Source organism: Oncorhynchus gorbuscha, linkage group LG15 (genome assembly GCF_021184085.1).
Source record: "Oncorhynchus gorbuscha isolate QuinsamMale2020 ecotype Even-year linkage group LG15, OgorEven_v1.0, whole genome shotgun sequence".
NCBI lineage: Eukaryota > Metazoa > Chordata > Actinopteri > Salmoniformes > Salmonidae > Oncorhynchus > Oncorhynchus gorbuscha.
Window position 1 is genome coordinate 81,266,287 of NC_060187.1, and position 22,616 is coordinate 81,288,902.

At 41.0% G+C, this 22,616-nt stretch overlaps 1 protein-coding gene across 2 annotated transcripts; it reads right to left on the minus strand.

The window, feature by feature from the left end:
- Window positions 1–10,339: 10,339 nt before the first annotated feature.
- Window positions 10,340–22,228, minus strand: dap3 (death associated protein 3). 2 transcript variants are annotated; one of them, XM_046303223.1, is made up of 13 exons: window positions 22,060–22,228; window positions 21,750–21,791; window positions 17,316–17,429; window positions 17,126–17,227; window positions 16,931–17,039; window positions 15,150–15,242; window positions 14,926–15,056; window positions 13,731–13,811; window positions 12,889–13,053; window positions 12,625–12,684; window positions 12,441–12,530; window positions 12,107–12,224; window positions 10,340–12,024 (listed from the first exon to the last, which is right to left on the minus strand). In XM_046303223.1, exons 2-13 carry the CDS (start codon window positions 21,786–21,788, stop codon window positions 11,939–11,941), a joined length of 1,188 nt encoding a protein of 395 aa, XP_046159179.1. In that variant the 5' UTR covers window positions 21,789–21,791; window positions 22,060–22,228; the 3' UTR covers window positions 10,340–11,938. The 2 variants fall into 2 exon arrangements, with proteins under 2 accessions (XP_046159179.1, XP_046159178.1); XM_046303222.1 differs by having other exon boundaries at window positions 21,750–21,875.
- Window positions 22,229–22,616: the final 388 nt, after the last annotated feature.

Below are 22,616 nucleotides of genomic sequence, written 5' to 3' on the forward strand. Positions count from 1 at the left end.
CCGGCTCGGAAACCAGATTGCACAGCGGAGAAGGTACGGTGGGATTCGAGATGGTCAGTGACCTGTTTGTTGACTTGGCTTTCGAAGACCTTAGATAGGCAGGGCAGGATGGATATAGGTCTGTAACATTTTGGGTCCAGGGTGTCTCCCCCTTTGAAGAGGGGGAAGACTGCGGCAGCTTTCCAATGGGATCTCAGACGATATGAAAGAGAGGTTGAACAGGCTGGTAATAGGGGTTGCGACAATGGCGGCGGATAATTTCAGAAATAGAGGGTCCAGATTGTCAAGCCCAGCTGATTTGTACGGGCCCAGGTTTTGCAGCTCTTTCAGAACATCTGCTATCTGGATTTGGGTAAAGGAGAACCTGGAGAGACTTGGGCGAGTGGGGGGGGGGGGGTGTGGAGCTGTTGGCAGAGGTTGGAGTAGCCAGGCGGAAGGCATGGCCAGCCGTTGAGAAATGCTTGTTGAAGTTCTCGATAATCATGGATTTATCGGTGGTGACCGTGTTACCTAGCCTCAGTGCAGTGGGCAGCTGGGAGGAGGTGCTCTTGTTCTCCATGGACTTCACAGTGTCCCAGAACCTTTTGGAGTTGGAGCTACAGGATGCAAATTTCTGCCTGAAGAAGCTGGCCTTTTGCATATCGCGGGGACTATTCGATGCTATTGCAGTCTGCTGCGGTGAAGCTGTTATCCAGGCTGGCAGGGCGTATGTAGTTGATGTAGACTTTCAGCACTGTCTGAGGTGAGGCTCCATATTTTCTTCCACACAGCGTTTTTAGGTGGTTTAGTCTTTTTCGTCCCGCTCTCTCTATGTTCACTATATGGGTTGTCCAGCGCATGTTCTTCTGGAAGGTGACTCCAAGGAATTTTGCTTCTTTTTCTACTTTTATTGTTTTGCCGTAGAGTTTGAGATCTATGGGTTTCCTGTTTTTTTCTGGTGCTTCTTGTGAAGAGGACACATTCGGTCTTTTGTCCGTTCAATTTTACTCGCCACATGTTAGACCACGACTCGATCATTTCAATAGATTGCTGGAGTTTTTTGCAGCAAGTTGAGGACATTTGGAGCTGGACCAGTAGCAGAGGTCATTGGCAAACTGTGAGACTTGACCTATGGTGGGTGGAGGGTAGTAGATATCTGATATGTAGAGTAGAAAAAGTAGCGGGCTTAGAACTGCCCCCTGTGGGACACCTGCCTCCGGGGTGAAGGGTGAGGATATTGCTGTGGAGACCTTCACTTTAATTGTACGGTTGTGGAGAAAGCTGGTGATGATGTTTCTGATGGAGAGCGGTAGCTTGAGATTGGAGTCTGCGAGCCGGTAACACAACCCATTGTGCCACATCTTGTCAAATGCTTTCTCTATGTCAAAGAAAACCGCCAGGGTAAGTTTTTTTTTCTTGAAGTTCCGAAGGATGTCCTCTGACAGTCTTAGAATGTTATTGGTGGTTGATCTTGCTTTCCTGAAGCCAGCTTGGTGGATTCCAAGGAGGCCCATTTCCTCGGTGTGGCCGCTCAGTCTTTGAGTGAGTACTCTCTCAAACAGCTTCCCGACATGACTGAGGAGGCTGATTGGTCTGTAACATGTGACATTGTATGGGTCTTTGCCAGGTTTGTGGATCATTGTGACAACTGCAGATTTCCAAGGTAGAGGAAGTAGCCTTCCGTGAGACATGCTGTGAAGAGGTTGGAAAGAAGGTGCAGGTATTCATCAGGTGCTTGTTTGATGAGTGTGCTGTCAATGTTGTCTTCCCCTGGTGCTTTGTTTTTTGTTTTTTCCAGGTGAGCCTTGATTTCTTCAATGCTAACAGAGCGGGTGAGGGGATGGTCTACTGGTGTCAGATTTGAGGTGTACACTGTTTTCTGCATTTCTCTGTCGACTATGGTTTTCCAGTCTTTGTCAAAGAGAGGATTGTCGGGACAAGAATTAACATTTTGTAGGTGGTTTCTGAATAATGTTGCTTTTGTTTCGTTGTCTTCGATGAGTTGGTTTTGATACTTTAGCACAGGTATGATGTTATTGGTTTTGTCTCCATTGATTGTTTAGATTTTTTGCCAGAAGTTCCGGGGTTGGTGACTGTATCTAGCTGGTGATAGAAGGCAGTCCACTGTTTCTGTTTGTGGAGGGTGAGTTGATGTCTGATGTGATTCTGCAACCGATTAACTTCTGTTTTCAGGTTGGGTGCTCTTGTTCTAATAAAGTCTCTCCGGATCTTTCTTTTCTGCTTGATGAGACTGAGGATATGTGGTGGGAGTTGTTGTTGTGGTGGTCTGGTGGTAAGTGAGATGGTCTCTTCCCGGGCCTGGATGAGGATACTCCCCATTCTCTCTGCCAGCTGGTCCAGATCTTTGGGGTTCTGCGTTGTTACTGCAATATTTGTTATCTTGTCTGTAATGCAATTTCTGTATTTTTCCCAGTCTGCATCACCCACCTGTAGCACGCGCTCCAGCAGGTATATCTCTCTGGTCACCCCCAAAACCAATTATTTCTTTGGCCGCCTCTCCTTCCAGTTCTCTGCTGCCAATGACTGGAACGAACTACAAAAATCTCTGAAACTGGAAACACTTATCTCCCTCACTAGCTTTAAGCACCAGCTGTCAGAGCAGCTCACAGATTACTGGACCTGTACATAGCCCATCTATAATTTAGCCCAAACAACTACCTCTTTCCCTACTGTATTTATTTAATTTTATTTATTTTGCTCCTTTGCACCCCATTATTTTTATTTCTACTTTGCACATTCTTCCACAGCAAATCTTCCATTAGTCTTTTTTGCCTTTACCTCCCTTTGCTCACATCGTATATAGACTTGTTTCTATTGTATTATTGACTGTATGTTTGTTTTACTCCATGTGTAACTCTGTCGTTGTATGTGTCAAACTGCTTTAATTTATCTTGGCCAGGTCGCAATTGTAAATTAGATTTTTTTATTTATTTAATTGGTAAGTCCATTGATACCTGCCATTGGTCAGTTCCTGCACTGTCCCACGTTTTTTATAGCAAAGAGACTTACAGATTTCCGATGTGGGAAAAGTAGCTCATGTTAAAGTCATTTTTTAAATTGATTTGACCTTTCCTTAACTAGACAAGTCAGTTAAGAACAAATTGTTATTTACAATGACTGCCTACACCGGCCAAGCCCTGGGCCAACCGTGGGCCAATTGTGCGCTGCCCTATGGTACTCCCAATCACAGCCAGTTGTGTGTGTGAATGCCCACTGCCCCATTATGTAATGTCTGCTAAAATGTTTTATTTGGTTCTTCAGTGATAGATTAGGTTCACTTTTATTCAATACAAGTAAATACCAACAAAATCCAACTGATCACATGGAATGTTCACTGGCAACATGATGGAGGGTGAGGGGGGTTCTCGAACACATGGAATGTTCACTGGCAACATGATGGAGGGTGAGGGGGGGTTCTCGAACACATGGAATGTTCACTGGCAACATGATGGAGGGTGAGGGGGGTTCTCGAACACTTAAAGAGATTGTCAGCAGATGTGGTTGCAAGTGTTCCATTTAAGAAAAGGGGAATTGTCATATTTAAAGAGGAGCTGGGTTGGAGAGGCCTATGCTGCCACCTACTGTATTAACAGCAGAGGTGTAGGCATACTGACAAATAAGAATACACCATTTTCCCTTATATCCTAGCACATGGACCAAGAAGGCCTTTTTTTCTAATGTTGAATTGTACCTCACACCAGGGGCAAATCTGGTGTTTTTAGATTGAATTCAAGCTATATTAGATCAAATCCAGATATTTAACTATTATTTTAGCAGGTGACCTAACTCATACATTCGATAAGATTGACAGACTTAGTCATAAAAAAGTCACATTTAGGGAGCCTCTAATGAGGCTGAAAAATGTAATCTCTACAAATAATCTACAGGACACCTGGAGATTACTAATCCCAACTACAAATTACTATTCCTTTTTTTTCTCTAAGTAAGAAACGCTATTCAAGAATTGACTACATGTCTTTCTCTCCAAAAATACATTCAACAATTTACTGGATAAAAGAAATGTGATATACAGTTGAAGTCGGACGTTTACATACACTCAGGTTGGAGTCATTAAAACTATTTTTTCAACCAAGCCACAGATTTCTTGTTAACAAACTATAGTTTTGCCAAGTCAGTGAGGACATCTACTTTGTGCATGACACAAGTAACTTTTCCAACAATTGTTTACAGACCGATTATTTCACTGCAGTGGGTCAGAAGTTTACATACACTAAGTTGACAGTGCTTTTAAACAGCTTGGAAAATTCCAACAAATGATGTTATGGCTTAAGAAGCTTCTGATAGGTTAATTGAACTAATTTGAGTCAATTGGAGGTGTACCTGTGGATGTATTTCAAGGCCTACCTTCAAACTCAGTGCCTCTTTTGCTTGACATCATGGGAAAATCAAAAGAAATCAGCCATGACCTCAGAAAACATTGTAGACCTCCACAAGTCTGGTTCATCCTTGGGAGCAATTTCCAAACGCCTGAAGGTACCACGTTCATCTGTACAAACAATAGTGCGCAAGTACAACACCATGGGACCACACAGCCGTTATACCGCTGAGGAAGGCGACTCGTTCTGTTTCCTAGAGATTAACATATTTTGGTGTGAAAAGTGCAAATCAGTCCCAGAACAACAGCAAAGGACCTTGTGAAGATGCTGGAGGAAACGGGTACAAAAGTATCTATATCCACAGTAAAACTAGTAGTATATCGGCATAACCTGAAAGGCCGCTCAGCAAGGAAGAAGCCACTGCTCCAAAACCTTCAAAATGTCCTCTGGTCTGATGAAACAAAAATAGAACTGTTTGGCCATAATGACCATCGTTATGTTTGGAGGAAAAAGGGGGAGACTTGCAAGCCGAAGAACACCATCCCACCTGTGAAGCACGGGGGTGGCAGCATCATGTTGTGGGTGTGCTTTGCTGCAGGAGGGACTGGTGCACTTCACAAAATAGATGGCATCAAGAGGGGGAAAAGTGTGTGACTATATTGAAGCAACATCTCAAGACATCAGTCAGGAAGTTAAAGCTTGTTCGCAAATGGGTCTTCCAATGACCCCCAAGCATCAACATATTTTTTCAAACAGCACAGGCTTCATAGAATCACGAATAGCAATTAAATAATCACTTACTTTTTGAAAATCTTCCTCTGTTTGCAATCCAAAGGGTCCCAGCTACAACCTGCATAGGCGTTTTGTTAGATAAAATCCTTCTTTATATCCCAAAAAGTCTGTTTAGTTGGCACCATTGATTGAGTAATCCACTCGTTCAACATGCAGACAAAGGAATCAAAAAAGCTACTGCTAAACTTTGTTAAAACAAGTCAAACTACGTTTCTATACAATCCTCAGGTACCCTAAAATGTAATTCAACTACAATAATTAATACGTAAAGAAGTATGTTCAATAGAAAAGTAAAATTAGCAAGTGCGTGTCCTCTTCTTCGCAGGCACACAGACTGATTTCCAAGTGTGACTCCCGGTGCCAAAACTACAAATTCTTCCTGTTTGGGAAGAAACAAGCCTTAAACCTTGAACAAAGACTTTTGACATCTAGTGGAAGCCATAGGAATTGCAATCTGGGAGCCGGATTTAACATTGTCCCTATATCGTTGTAATGGAAGAGCATGGGGATCTAAAAACAATCAATTCTGGTTGGTTTTTCCTCCTACCATATCAATTTTGATATAGTCTCATGCATTATTTTAACATTTCTACAAACTTCAAAGTGTTTTCTATCCAATGCTACCAATTACATGCATATCTTGGCTTCTGGGCCTGAGTAACAGGCAGTTTACTTTGGGCACGTCAGTCAGACAGGAAGTGGAGAAAATAGGGGCCTAGCCCTAGGGTGGCAGGTAGCCTAGTTGTTAGAGCGTTGGGCCAGTAACCGAAAGGTTGCTAGATCGAATCCCCGAGCTGACAAGGTAAAATTCTGTTTTTCTGCCCCTGAATAAGGCAGTTAACCAACTATAAATAAATAAGAATGTGTTCTTAACTGACTTGCCTAGTTAAATACATGTTTTTTTAAACATTAGGGGAATGATAATCTCATACTCTGCAAAAAGTTAAATCTGATTTAGAAATTAAAATGAAAGAATCACAATCTTAGAAAAATACCATAAAAAATCATTACAAGGTAAAGAAGAAAATAACATTTCTGAATTTAAGCAGGAATACGATCTTTTACTTTTGAAGAGAGCCAACAACTCAAATAAAGCATACTACTTAATGGAAAATAATCTGGGTAAATATCTCAACGAATACAAGCTAAACCAGTTATAATTGTAAAAGATAAAGATACAAATTCATGTTAATTAGAAATAACAATTCAAATAATGACAATTTGAATAACTTCTTAGGGCTGCAATCCCATTAACGGGATCGATATGACAGCCAGTGAAAGTGCAGGGCGCCAAATTCAAAACAGAAATCTCATAATTAAAATTCCTCAAACATACATGTATTTTATACTGTTTTAAAGGTAATATTGTTCTTAATCCCACCACAGTGTCTGATTTCAAATAGGCTTTACAGCGAATGCACCAAACAATTTTTCCAGCCAAAGAGAGGAGTCACAAAAAGCACAAATAGAGATAAAATGAATCACTAACCTTTGATGATCTTCATCAGATGACACTCATAGGACATGCATGTTTTGTTTGATAAAGTTCATATTTATATTTAAAAAATCTCAGTATACATTGGCATGTTACGTTCACTAGTTCCAAAAACATACGGTGATATTGCAGAGAGCCACATCATTTTACAGAAATACTCATTATAAATGTCGATAAATACAATTGTTAGACATGGAAATATAGGTATACCTCTCCTTAATGCAACCGCTGTGTCAAATTAAAAAAAAACTTTACGGAAAAAGCAAACCATATAATAATCTGAGACGGTGCTCAGAAAATAAATACAATCATCCGCCATGTTGGAGTCAACAGAAATCAGAAATCACATTAATATTCCCTTTGACGATCTTCATCAGAATGCACCTCCAGGAATCCTAGTTCCACAATAAATGCTTGATTTGTTCGATAATGTCCATTATTTATGTCCAGTAGCTACTTTTGTTAGCGCGTTTAGTACACAAATCCAAACGCTCGTCCAGGTCCATCCGAACGTTGGATAAAAATTTCAAAAAGTTATATTAAAGGTCGAAGAAACTTGTCAAACTAAGTATAGAATCAATCTTTAGGATGTTGTTATCATAAATCTTCAATAAAGTTCCAACCGGAGAATTCCTATGTCTGTAGAGAAGCTATGGGAACGCAGGTCGCTATCATGTGAAATGTGCTCAGATTTCCCACTTCCTGTTTGGATTTCTTCTCAGGTTTTTGCCTGCCATATGAGTTATGTCATACTCACAGACATGATTCAAACAGTTTTAGAAACTTCAGAATGTTTTCTATCCAATACTAATAATAATATGCATATATTAGCAACTGGGACCTTACTCTGGGCACCTTTCATCCAAGCTAATCAATACTGCCCCTGCAGCCATAAGTTTTAAAAGCTTTATGGAAATTGATATAAATCAGAATTAAACAGTTGGACGAATATTATAGCCTTCTTAGACTCAACAACCCTGAAGCAATTATCAGCAGATGAAAAATAAATCACTAAAAACAGAGACCACCAAAAAGGAAATAGATTATTTTAAAACATTCGCTTGGAGAAAAAGCACCAGGAATGGATAGCTTTCTCATCGAATTACCTGCTGAATGGACTTATATTTTTATTGTCCAGGTACTGATCAGATGTAGTTTTGGTAGTTTTCTTTAAACAATCAGTATATATTAGGGATTTTGTCATGCGCTGACCGTAGAGATCTTTTTATTCTCTGTTTGGTTGGTCAGGGTATGACTCGGATGGGAAACTCTGTTCTTTAATTCTATGTTTTGGCCAGGTATGGTTCTCAATCAGGGACAGCTGTCTATCGCTGTCTCTGATTGGGAATCATACTTAGGTAGCCTGTTTTGCCACCTTAAGTTTGTGGGATGTTGTTTTTGTACAGTTCTTGTAGCCTACAGAACGGTACCTTCGTTTTGGTGTCACTTTGTTATTTTGTTGCTGGTTCTCATTGAAATAAATAAGATGACCACAAATAACGCTACGCCTTGGTCTCCTTCAAACAACGTACGTTACATCTTTCCTGTTTAAGATGATTCGATACGTAGGCCTATCTATATACATGGGCTCCAATAGGACGCATAAATTATGTTTTAGTTTGAAACGATACGGTTTGATTAGAGAACAAATGAATGATATTCAGTTTGATGCGATATGATTTTATGCACTAACATTTGTTGCATAAACACATTCATTTCCCATTCTAAATTAATATCTGCTGCTGGTGGAGATCATGGGCTAGGCCTCTCTGAGCTGGATCTGTGCGTGTGTGCGTGTAAATTATGTATGTCTCTATAGGCACCTGAGCTGAGCAATAATGGAGACTAGGAATCGACCACCCCACTCAATGTGGTCTCCGAGCATTTCGTATTATTCTGTATGTAAATCCGAGACACTGCATTTAGTATGATATGCAGAGGCGATTTTAGCTTGTAAATCTTGATGGTTGAACCAACAAAAAATGCTTTAGATACATGACAGCAAAGTCACTACACAACATTAAGCAATACACAAATTGCACTATATAACGGTGACAAACTGTTAAAGCCTACATAAAACTGTCCCAACAGCAGAGCTTTCTTTTCAGAACAATGGAGTAAATCATTATCACTGCTACACCTGGCTATCAGCGGAGCCTTGTCTGGCAGCGACACAGTTAATTCATTCTCATTTACTGCCTTTAAAAAAACATAGCTGTTATGGCTGACTTGCTTAAACAAATGTGGTTTCTACTGACAATTGAGTTGTACAAACTATGGCATAAGGGGACAACGAGCGGATAAGAGGCAATCCGTAATTTCGATTATGACATTAATGAGTGATCTAGGACTGACGTAGTCAGTATAGCTATTTGTTCAGCACTTTTGAAATGTACAGCGACAGAATTCAGAACATGGGCCGTTCTGAAAGTATTCTCCCTGTACAACAAGTCAGTACCGTAGGATAAAGGGGGCATATAAGCAGACAATGAAAGCTCTTACAATATTCAATGATTACATTTCTCTAAAACAGGCTATAAACATGTGCACCACCAAGTCAGAACAGTAGGGGGGGAAGGGACCAAATTATTAGGGTGAGGCACATGGGCTACTAACAGCTTACTACACAAAATACACCTAGTAGTACTTTCTTAGCTACAATATACATATCTCCCTGGCATTTTACATAATTTATGCAGCAGCAAACAAGACATTTTTGGACTCCCCTTGTTGTGCCGTGCTCACTTGAACAGGAAGGTGGCGCGGCGGTCCTTTTGGGCAAATTTTTCATCAAACTTTGTCATCAAAGTCTGGCATTCTCTGGATTTATGGTGCTTTCAAGACAATTGGGAACTCGAAAAAAAAACCAAGGTTTGAATCATGACGTCAGTGATCTTCAGGTCGGAGCTCTAGATAGAGGCCCGAGTTCAGAACTTTGAATTCAGAGATGAACGACTGTTCAAAATGTTTTTTTCCCAGTCTGAGCTTTTTTTTTTTCAGTTTCCAGTTGTCTTGAACTCATTAAAGTCTGAGATTTCCAAGTTTCCAGTAGTTTTGAACAGGGCAGAAGGCATGTTGGATTGACAGCATGGCCAATGTATTCAAACTTTTCTGGCCCATGGTGTTGAATGTTTATCCTTTTAAGCTTGGAATTAGAGACCCTTAAACCCAGACTTGGACCACACACCCTCTCCACTGAATAGCAGGCTACTGATTGCTTTGCAACGCTTGCAGTTAGCCACTGATTCCTTCCAAACCACTCATTGTTGAATTTGCAATTTAAAACTTGTTGTGTAATGTTTGTCAAATGGCCGATGAGCACCAATACATTATCTAGAATTTATTTTCATACGACAAGGATTTGCTAGCAGATTGTCACTGTGATTCATGATGAAGACTGTTTGTCTAAAGTATGATGTTGACATGATCAGTCCAATCAAAGCTACGGTAGACATAACGTGATTTGACTAATGACATTGAGCCTTCTTGGATGGCCACTTCTAATGTAACTCTATGGCAGCACCCATGGGGCTTGAATTTGAGGTCTCCCTGGGTGACAGAACACTGAGCCAATCACGGCACAACTAGAGAACATTACCAACCCCTAAGCTTTGTATTTTCCGATGGCTGCTCCACCACCACAGAAAGCACTGAGCTGGGCTGAAACGCCTGCATTTTGAAGCTGGCTTACTCAAAAAAGCAAAAAGAGACCATGTTTGTATGCGGATTTATTAACTAAATTTTTATGTATATATATATATATAAAAAAACATTGTTTGCAAACTGATGTGACACGTATTAATGCCAAAATAACATGCAAAACAGGCAAGCCCCACCTGCTCTGAATGACGGGTCACCACTGATATGTTACATTTCCTAATGTGTGTATTCATTTGTGGATGTCCATCATACATTTCGATTGATATGTTACGAATTGCAGATTTGAATTTAGAATAGAAAATGAAACAAATCTTAGTGCATCGATTTACATTGATTCATTCTCTAATCAAATCACACCAAATTGTTTCAAATGAAAACGTATCATTCCTGTATCATATCGCAGACCAAATATCTAGATACATATCAAATAGTCTTGAATGGGATAGATGCACACCCCTAATATTTTTATTTAGCTGACGAACTTTCCACAAATATTGAAAAATAATTTGGGAAATATCACCCTATAACTTAATGTATTTTTTAAGTAATCATTTATAAGTGGATGTTGGGAATGCAACAATCAGTACAGAACAGAGGCATCCTGAACAGAGGTAATCTTTGTCTAACATGTTAGTATGCCAATTAATTTTCTCTTTGCAGACCGAGCTCTACGGTTGGGGTCAGCTTGTCTGGGCATCAAACACTGAGAACAAAGATGCTCAGAGGCTCATCCTCCAACAGGATGGCAACCTGGTCATCTACACTACACAGGACCATCCCATTTGGGCAAGTAACACTGGCCGTTGCAACAATACACTAAAAGGTCATCTCACCCTCACTGACGAAGGTACCCTGGAGCTCTACAGAGAACGAGAGGTGATCTGGACATCATAACATCCTCATACCCGTCTACTGTAACATCGACCGGCCCAACAATGCACATAGAGGTCATCTCACCCTCACTGATGAAGGTGCCCTGATGCTCTACAGTCCCAGAAATGTGGTCTGGTGCTCTCGTGAGGACACTAGTAATGAGGCAGAGTAACTTCACTTGACCATACCCGTTTACATCTACCACTAAACTGTATTCAAAAGCCTTGAGGCTTTTTAACCCTTTGATTTAGTCAAATAAAAATGTATTGACTTTAAAAGAAGTTGTTTGTTGTAATTTGTTGTAATTAAGTACATTGTGTCAGATACTCTCTATATTCAAAAGACAAACATCACTACTAACTTTTCACCATGAAGAGAATAGCTTTATTGGCTCATAAGAGATCTGACTGTTTTTCATGTACATTTTTATTATGAAAAAGACACACTATCATGCATCACAACAGAATAATTTATGGAGGGACACACACGTATACATGGATTATAACATTGCAGTTATTTATGAGTCTGTATTGGCGGTTGTCCCATAGAGAATGATAGAGGCCGCTAGTGGCCTTGATGTTGCGTGGGCAGCACCATCGAAGGCTTCCACCAGTAGTCAACTGAGTGGGGATTCCTATGGGTTGTAGCCTCAATGGCGCTGCCCATGCTGTCACAGATGCTGTAAAGGCACAGATATAAAGACGAGTCCTCTATCTATCTCTATGGTTTGTCCATGATTATGGGTGTGTGTGAGTGGGAGGGTGTGGGCCCACGTGTGATGTTACAGGAAGGCACACAGTCTCTCCAGTACAGAAGGGTTTCTGTTGCTGAGGAAGATCAGTTCTTTCTTCCCTTCCTCTGTCTGACCTTTATAGAGAAATCTCTCAATCAGTTCAACATGTCATAATCTAAACCATCACAAACAGTGGTGAAAGTGAATATCTCTTACTGTGTGGGTGTTGTAGCCAGTGGCGGTCCAGGTAGTAGAGGTAACAGCTCTCAAACTCCTTCTCACTGTAGAGGGAGACTGGTACTGGAACAAACGGGTCCATGCTGTCAAAGCCCTCCTGTAGGAGGAACACAGAGGATGAGGATAGATGTTTTTTAATAGGTGAACTTCTGTTTCTATTTGACTGATGATGCATGTAAACACATCAGAAGGGTCTTGTCCAAAAACATCTAGATCATTCCCTTGTTAGCCCAGATCAATAGACACCAAGGGATAGAGGTAGTTTTTGGACTGGACATATAACATTAACCAGGATGTAATCATGACCCCTGACCTCTCCCAGCAGCTCCTGGGGCAGGTAGGCAGAGCTTGGAGCGTAGAGAGATCCTGTCTGAGACAGCGTGGCGATGACCGCCCCTCCACACTGAGGAGAGAGAGATAGGGGTGGTGGTGTAAATCACAATCATGTCATTTTCTAATGTCTTTTAGACACAGAATAACCACCATGCAGTTCTCACCCAGTCATTGTTGATCATCTTCCTCAAGTTATGAACCAACGTCAACTCCTCTGGACCCACCTGACAGACAGGGGAGAGGAGAGAGAGACACAGAAAAAGTAGAGAAGGGAAAAGAGGATGAAATGGAGGGGAGAGAAAGACAGGTCAGTTAAGTAAGAAATCTTTACACAGAAATTACAAAGACAAAAATGGAAGCAATAGAAATCAACATGTATTTTTTATAGATCCACAGTGAGGTGAATGAATGTATAGGTGTATAAGTACAGGGCTCCTGTCCTCCTTCTTGAGCGTGGTCCTTCCCCAGAGACCGTTGACTCCATCAACAGCCACAGCCAACCTGAAGCCCCCCTCTGTCCCCCCAGCCTGTAGCCTCAGCTCCTTTAGAACTGCCCCCACTACATCACTGCTGCTCTTCACACGAGACACTCCCTGGGGTGAAAAAAACACAGCTTAACATTGAAACGTGGTATGAGATTCTTAAGAGAAGTGCACTGAACCAATTATGTTTCAGAACTGGAGCCCAGACGCAAGGCGTCCACATGATTCCCAGCCAAAACAGGTTGGAACAGTTTGAGCATATATTATGACATTGTGATGTTTGTGTTCATTTTTTTCTGGAGGCAAGCCAAAGTCGGTAGCTGAAGTCTACGCCCCTTCGTTGGTGATTGGTAAACAGTAGGGATTCTGCAATAAAGTCTTTGTCATTCAACAAGAGATTACTTGTTTTCATGCACATTTTTTTCATAGAAAAATACTGCACAATACATCTTAGTTAGATATACAATTGCATGACTAAGATCTCCTTGGCCAAAACGTCATAACAGATTAAGTTATTTTAGATTAATTCTGACTACGGCATCTCAAAAATGGACAAACAGCATTATTAACACTATTAACATTTTTCAAGTGAAGATCTTTTAAGGGAGCATGCGAGCACACTCATTCAGTTCGCCTAGCCAAGTTCGGCCAAACCGAAGGATGGATGTCATAAGGTGAATGCACCAATTTGTAAGTCGCTCTGGATAAGAGCGTCTGCTAAATGACTTAAATGTAATGTAATGTAAATGCTGACGCCTTAATAAAGGGCACGTTGACACTGGACTCACCATGTCCACCAGCTCCCCTAGTGGCCGTCCCTCCTCAGTGCTCTCTCTCTTAGTCCACACGTACCGCTGCCTCAACTTGATCTAAAACAACAAGGGGAGACAGTCACAAATACAGGATGCCTCATGGAGTAAAAATATGCTTAACAACTGTGTGCAATAGTATTTAAAATGACATCTCTGTACCCCACACACACAACTATCAGTCAGGTTCCTAAGTCAAACAATGAATTTCAAGCACAGATTCAACCAAAGGCCAGGGAGCTTTTCCTATGGTTCACAAAGGGCACCTATTGGTAGTTGGGTAAATATACAAATAAAACAGACATTGAATATCTCTTTGAGTATGGTGGAGCTATTATTGATGCACCATCCAAAGTGTCAAATTAAACCCACAACGATACAGGCGGCAATCCTAACGTAGTTTCCAGAGAGGCAGGAACCACTCAGGGATTTCACCATGAGGCGAATCGTGATTTTAAAAAAGTTTGAGTTTAAAGGCTGGGATAGGAGATAACGGAGGATGGATCAACATAGTAGTTATTTCACAATACTAACATAATTGATAGAGTGAAAAGGAAGCCATCCTGTTTGCAATAAGGCACTAAAGTAATACTGAAAAAAACGTGGTATGAAATTAACTTTTTGTCCTGAATACATTGTGTTATGTTTGGGGTAAATCCAACACAAACACATCACTGAGTATCATGTCATATTTTCAAGAATGGTGGTGGCTGCATCATGTTATGGGTATACTTGTCATCGGCAAGGCCTCTTGAGTTAAGGAAAAAAATTAAACAGACACTGGGAAACAAACAAAGCCAAATATACACTGGAGTTGCTTACCAAGATGACATTGAATGTTCCTGAGTAGCCTAGTTATAGTGTTGACTTACAATCAGCTTGAAAATCTATGGCAATACTTGAAAATGGCTGTCTAGCAATGATCAACAACCAACTTCACAGAGCTTGACAATGTTTTTAAAAATAATAATAGGCAAATATTGTACAATCCAGGTGTGCAAAGCTCTGAGACTTACCCAGTAAGACTCACAGCTGTAATTGCTGCCAAAGGTGATTGACATGTATTAACTCAAATCATAATATTATTTTAAAAAATAAAATGTTTCTTCCACTTTGAGAACTTGTTTGACTGGCACTGTACCTGGAGCTCACTATCTATCTGAGGAGGAGCTACCTTGGAGAGGAAGTGTTCATTGGTGGTTCTGAAGTTGCGTAGCCAGTTGGAGGCCTGTATTGGCTGGTCAAAGCGGGAGGCGTGGTAGGAGGAGGGCAACAGCTCCTTACAGTTCTTCACCCACAGGTGGGCTATAGAGAGGAGATTATCACAATCATTATTATCATCATCATCATTATTTTGTGTGTCTGTGTGTATTCCATGTCGGGGTGTGTGTGTGTTACCATCTGGTATGTGTAGTACCAGCCATCCCTGTGTGGAGCAGTAGTGGACAGTATGACAGAGAGACATGGTCTTCCCACTGCCCTTCACCCCATCTACACAACCAGTCAAGGTCAACACCAACATAATTCAACACAATACAGGTAGACAACACTGGTCAGAGAGGTACGGGGATGACTGTGTGTACAGTTGTGGCCAAAGGTTTTGAGAATGACACAAATATTAATTTCCAAAGTTTTTCTGCCTCAGTTTGTATGATGGCAATTTGCATATACTCCAGAATGTTATGAAGAGTGATCAGATGAATTGAAATGAATTGCAAAGTCCCTCTTTGCCATGCAAATGACATGAATCACAAAAAAAACATTTCCACTGCATTTCAGCCCTGCTACAAAAGGACCAGCTGACATCATGTTAGTGATTCTCTCGTTAACACAGGTGTGAGTGTTGACGAGGACAAGGCTGGAGATCACTCTGTCATGCTGATTGAGTTCGAATAACAGACTGGAAGCTTCAAAATGAGGGTGGTGCTTGGAATCATTGTTCTTCTTCTGTCAACCATGCTTACCTGCAAGAAACCACATGCAGTCATCATTGCTTTGCACAAAATGGGCTTCACAGGCAAGGATATTGCTGCCAGTAAGATTGCACCTAAATCAACCATTTATCGGATGATCAAGAACTTCAAGGAGAGCGGTTCAATTGTTGTGAAGAAGGATTCCAGGCACCCGAGACAGTCCAGCAAGTGCCAGGACCGTCTCCTAAAGTTGATTCAGCTACAGGATCGGGGCACCACCAGTACAGAGCTTGCTCAGGAATGGCAGCAGGCAGGTGTGAGTGCATCTGTATGTACAGTGAGGCAAAGACTTTTGGAGGATGGCCTGGTGTCAAGAAGGGCAGCAAAGAAGCCACTTCTCTTCAGGAAAAACATAATGGACAGACTGATATTCTGCAAAAGGTACAGGGATTGGACTGCTGAGGACTGGGGTAAAGTAATTTTCTCTGATCAATCCCCTTTCCGATTGTTTGGGACATCCGGAAAAAAGCTTGTCCAGAGAAGACAAGGTGAGCGCTACCATCAGTCCTGTGTCATGACAACAGTAAAGCATTCTGAGACCATTTATGTGTGGGGTTGTTTCTCAGCCAAGGGAGTGGGCTCACTCACAATTTTGCCTAAGAACACAGCCATGAATAAAGAATGGTACCAACACATCCTCCGAGAGCAACTTCACCCAACCATCCAGGAACAGTTTGGTGACGAACAATGTCTTTTCCAGCATGATGGAACACCTTGCCACAAGGCAAAAGTGATAACTAAGTGGCTTGGGGAACAAAACATTGATATTTTGGGAAACTCCCCAGACCTTTATCCCATTGAGAACTTGTGGTCAATCTTCAAGAGGCAGGTGGACAAACAAAACCCCACAAATTCTGACAAACTCCAAGCATTGATTATGCAATGCTTATGATTATGCAAGAAGTTAATTGACAGCATGCCAGGGCGAATTGCAGAGGTCTTGAAAAAGAACAACATTGCAAATATTGACTATTTGCATCAACTTCATGTAATTGTCAATAAAAGCCTTTGACACGTATGAAATGCTTGTAATTATACTTCAGTATCCATAGTAACATCTGACAAAAATATCTAAAGACACTGAAGCAGCAAACTTTGTGGAAATTAATATCTGTGCCTTTCTCAACATTTTTGGCCACGACTGTATATTAAATGTGTAAAAGGTACACCGAGGTGTGATCAGATGTAACTGGTAGGGTAGGATACAGAGTAGGTAGCGCAGGGTGGGCTTGCTGTAGTCAACTCTCTTCAGGTGAGATATCAGCTCCAGAGCAGGCTGCCTCACCATCACACAACCCTCGTTAAACGTCTTCACCTGGACACGGGTACAGACAGTCAGTCATACTGTAAAACACACACACACACACACACACACACACACACACACACACACACACACACCTGTTGTTGGTATCGTGGAGGCAGGCCATGGGGGAAGACAGTGTGGAAGTGGGAGGGGGGAACAGTGTAGTACTGCCCTAGGTGCCGTTCTGACTGACAGGCCTGGGGACAGAGAGAGATGAAACATCAGTGCCCTCCACACTTATTACCACATGCTACAGAATAAAGTGTGGTTGATTCTTCCACCTACCGGGTCGTTCTCCTGTGTTCTGAAGACGGAGAATGTCTCCGGTCTCGTCTCCATGCCAACCGCCTCCTGCTGCTGGCCACACCCACTGCCATGGAGCGGCCGCACCTGCGCTACCTGTCCGTGACATCATCACATTCCACAGGTAAGAGGCAGGTGTAGAGCGTCTATCATAGTCCAAAACATGTACGCCTAAGCACAGCAGTGTTCTAAAATGTAGGACTGTTAGAATGAACTACAGTACAGTGGTGAAGCACAAAACACATTTTTACTAGTACCAGAAAGACATCTCCAGAAAGACATGTACTGTATATGTATAGTGCTGACTTTTCAAAATGCATTGATCACATGGAAACTGACAAACCCAATGCAGCCAAAACTTCCATCTAAACGCCAAACGATTCTCAAATGCGATACTAGAAAAATAAAGATCTTTACTTTTATATCACATCAAAATAATTTAACAAATGCAAAATATACACATATTGTACACCACAGGAGGATGGTGGCACCTTAATTGGGGAGGACAGGCTCATGGTAATGGCTGGAATGGAATAAGTGGAATGGTATCAAATAAATAAAACATGGTTTCCATGTGTTTAATGACATTCCATTAGCTCCTTTCCAGTCATTATTATGAACCGGCCTCCACTCAGCGGCCTCCACTGCTGTATATTGTTTTTAACATTTTTATTTAACCTTTATTTAACCAGGTAGGCTAGCTGAGAAGAAGTTCTCATTTTTAACTGCGACCTGGCCAAGATAAAGCCAAGCAGTGTGACAAACAGAGTTACATATGGAATAAACAAACATGCAGTCAATAATACAATAGAAAAAAGTACAGTGTGTGCAAATGGGGTAGGATAAGGGAGGTAAGGCAATAAATAGGCCATAGTGGAGAAATAATTACAATATAGAAATTAAACACTGGAGTGATAGATGCGCAGAAAATGGGTGTGCAAGTAGAGATACTGGGGTGCAAAGGAGCAAAATAAAAAATAAAAATAACAGTACGGGTGATGAGGTAGTTGGATGGGCTATTTATAGATGGGCTATGTACAGGTGCAGTGATTTGCTCTGATAGCTGGTGCTTAAAGTTAGTGAGGGAGATATGAGTCTCCAGCTTCAGTGATTTTTGCAGTTCGTTCCAGTCATTGGCAGCAGAGAACTGGAAGGAAAGGCGGCCAAATGAGAAATTAGCTTTGGGGATGACCAGTAAGATATACCTGCTGGAGCGCGTGCTACGGGTGGGTGCTGCTATGGTGACCAGTGAGCTGAGATAAGAATAAGAATGTGGTGATTGACAGAGTCGAAAGCCTTGGCCAGGTCGATGAATACAGCTGCACAGTATTGTCTCTTATTGATGGTGGTTATGATATTGGGATTCGAAATGGTCGTTGATCTGTTTAACTTGGCTTTCGAAGACCATAGAAAGGCAGCGTAGGATAGATATAGGTCTGTAGCGGTTTGGGTCTAGTGTCTCCCCCTTTGAAGAGGGGTTGACCGCGGCAGCTTTTCAATCAGACGATACAAAAGAGAGGTTGAACAGGCTAGTAATAGGGGTTGCAACAATTGCAACATAATTTTAGAGAGGGTCCAGCCGGTCTAGCCCGGCTGATTTGTAGGGGTCCAGATTTTGCAGCTCTTTCAGAACATCAGCTGTCTGGATTTGAGTGAATGAGAAATGGGGAAGCTTGGGCAAGTTGCTGTTGGGGTGCAAGGCTGTTGACCCGGGTAGGAGTAGCCAGGTGGAAAGCACGGCCAACCCTAGAACAATGCTCATTGAAATTCTCAATTATCATGGATTTATCGGTGGTGACAGTGTTTCCTAGCCCCAGTGCAGTGGGCTGCTGCACCGGCTTTATCAGATGCAGTATTTTTCAGTGACAACACGTTTCTGGCAGCCTTCTTCCATTACACACAGGGGATCAGAGCATGCATAACAGCACAGGTGGTCCGGTCCGGGTCTTCTGTATACCCGCGCTATAATGTGGGAATACTAACCCTATAAAAAGGTGCTTAACAATATACAGTGGGGGGAAAAAGTATTTAGTTAGCCACCAATTGTGCAAGTTCTCCCACTTAAAAAGATGAGGCCTGTAATTTATCATAGGTACACTTCAACTATGACAGACAAAATTAGAAAAATAAATCCAGAAAATCACATTGTAGGATTTTTAATGAATTGATTTGCAAATTATGGTGGAAAATAAGTATTGTACCTATGAAGTGTACCTATGATGAAAATTACAGGCCTCATCTTTTTATGTGGGTGAACTTGTACAATTGGTGGCTGACTAAATCCTTTTTGCCCCACTGTATGTATGTATGTATGTATGTATGTATGTATGTATGTACACACACACATATATATACACATACATATACATATATACACATACACACACACATATATATACACACATACACACACATATATATACACATACACATATATATACACATACACACATATATATACACATACACACACACACATACACACATACACATATATACATACACACATACACATATATACATACACACACACATATATACACACACACACACACACACACACACAAGTGTATATGTATATAGTACAAGTCAAATGTTTAGACACGATTACTCATTCAAGACTCTTTATTTTCACTATTTTCTACATTGTAGAATGATAGTGAAGACATCAAAACTATGACTTAACACATGGAATCATGTAGTTACCAAAAAAGGTGTTAAATTATATTTTATATTTGAGATTCTTCAAAGTAGCCACCCTTTGCCTTGGTGACAGCTTTGCACACTCTAGGCACTCTCAAACAGCTTCACCTGGAATACTTTTCCAACAGTCTTGAAGGAGTTCCCACATATGCTGAGCACTTGTTGGCTGATTTTCCTTCACTCTGTGGTCCAACTCATCCCAAACCATCTTAATTGGGTTGAGGCCAGGCGATTGTGTTTTGACCAGGTCATCTGATGCAGCACTCTATCACTCTCCCTCTTGGTCAAATTGCCCTTACACAACCTGAAGGTGTGTGGGTCATTGTCCTGTTAAAAAACAAATGATGGTCCCACTAAGCTCAAACCAGATGGGATGGCGTATCGCTGCAAAATGCTGTGGTAGCCATACTGGTTAAGTGTGCCCTGAATTTTAAATAAATCCCTGACAGTGTCACCAGCAAAGCACCCCAACACCATCACACCTCCTCTATGCTTCACGGTGGAAACCACACATGCGGAGATCATCCGTTCACCTACTCTGCATCTCACAAAGACATGGCGGATGCAACCAAACATCTCAAATTTGGACTCGACTAATATATAATATATGCCATTTAGCAGACGCTTTTATCCAAAGCGACTTACAGTCATGCGTGCATACATTCTAATGGGTGGTCCATTGCCCTCATGTTTCCATGCTCTACCAACTGAGCCCAAGCAAGTCCATTGCTCATGTTTCTTGGCCCAAGCAAGTCTCTTCTTTGTATTGGTGTCATTTAGTAGTGGTTTCTTTGCAGCAATTCAACTTGCTCTTTTACCAAATAGGGTTACCTTCAGTATACCACCCCTGCCATGTCACAACACAACTGATTGGCTTAAACGCATTAAGGAAAGAAATTCAACAAATCCACTTTTACCAAGGTACACCTCTCGATTGAAATGCATTCCAGGTGACCATGTCATGAAGCTGGTTGAGAGAATGGCAAGTGTGCAGAGCTTTGAGCTTTTCATTGTTTTGATGTCATCACTATTATTCTAAAATGTAGAAAATAGTACAAATAAAGAAAAACCCTTGAATGAGTAGGTGTGTCCAAACTTTTGACTGGTACTGTATTAATTTTTTTATTGTTTCTCACTTATATAAAAGCTAAGGAAGCGATGCAGGTTAATGTTCAGACTGAGTGTTGGGGCTCTTAACTAAACATCCCCATACAGAAGATGCCTTCGTCCAATGACTTATGTGTAATGGAAATGAGAGTTGAGAGTCAGCACATAACAATTAGGTATAAGGGACTATAGTATTAGTGCAAGCCTCAAGCTCTCTTCAATCTATTAATCAATCATAGACACTTACCGACAGTTGTAGCTGCTTTGTGTGATGTATTATTGTCTCTACCTTCTTGCCAATTTGTGCTGTTGTCTGTGCCCAAAAATGTTTGTACCACGTTTTGTGCTGCTACCATGTTGATTTGTCATGTGTTGCTGCCGCCTTGCTATGTTGTTTTCTTAGGTCTCTCTTTGTGTAGTGTTGTGTTGTCATATATATATATATATATATATATTAGTTTAATTCCAGCCTCCGTCCCCGCAGGAGGCCTTTTTGCCTTTTGGTAGGCCATCATTTTAAATAAGAATTTGTTCTTAACTGACATACCTAGTTAAATATAATAAATAAAGCTATTAACGTCATGGAATCTTGCACCATGGACTCACCGTTTGTCGTAATCTCAAGGATAGTCTGTGAAGGGCCATGGTCTGGAACATGAATAAATACATAAACCCAGGTCAGTTTACACATTTACACTGGTGCCATCTGTACTATTGCAGGGGCGACCTTCACTGTAAAATAATGATTATGTTATTAGGACTAGCAATGTAATCGAAGCTCAATAGCTAGCTAACCTTGCATTAGCTAGCTATATATCTGCTAGCAAGACACTGCAACATGCATCCTTGTTTTACAGTAACGTTACACTGCAGCAAGACTACAACAACTGTAGGTACACAAAAATAATTTACCAACCAATTAATTCATTAAATTCCAAATGAAAATCCAAACAGGCAAGGTCATGTAGTTTTAGACGGTTCAGGTCTATTTTGAGAACACTGAAGAGTTGCACAATTTCGGTCGAACTGTCACGGTGCTAAATCCGTGGTAGTCGCCATTTTGGTTTGTAGACGAAGGATGTTACGTAGAGAGCTCAAATATGCGCATCGTTTGCGCAAATCCAGATGTCATCCACATTTTATTTTAGAGCTAGGTGGTCTTATTTAGAACCAGTCTGATTTAAAAAAAAAAAATATATATATATATATATATATATACAAAATAAATAGAGTCTACAGTTGGATAACCGAATGGTGGGTGATGAGAATAGTTGGCCTAAAATAGATTTAAGACAATGGACCTAGGATTTAGGCCTATAGGTTTGCAATGGTTATGACAGGAGGGGGGAAAAACCTCTATAAACATTCTCTATATAATATTCTCAGGATGATTCTCTGCAAGATGGTCCCATAAATTTCAAAGTGGAGTATGCGGGAATGAAACCAATTTTTTTATTGTTTTCATTTGTAAAC

Coding starts and splice junctions, on each gene's coding strand:
- dap3 (XM_046303222.1), bottom strand. CDS start 21,812: ATGTATTTATTCATGTTCCAGACCATGGCCCTTCACAGACTATCCTTG. Junction 13,812..14,925: donor ATGAACACTTCCTCTCCAAG/GTAGCTCCTCCT, acceptor TTGTTGTTTTAG/ATCAAGTTGAGGCAGCGGTA. Junction 12,025..12,106: donor CTGGCTACAACACCCACACA/GTAAGAGATATT, acceptor TTCTCTATAAAG/GTCAGACAGAGGAAGGGAAG.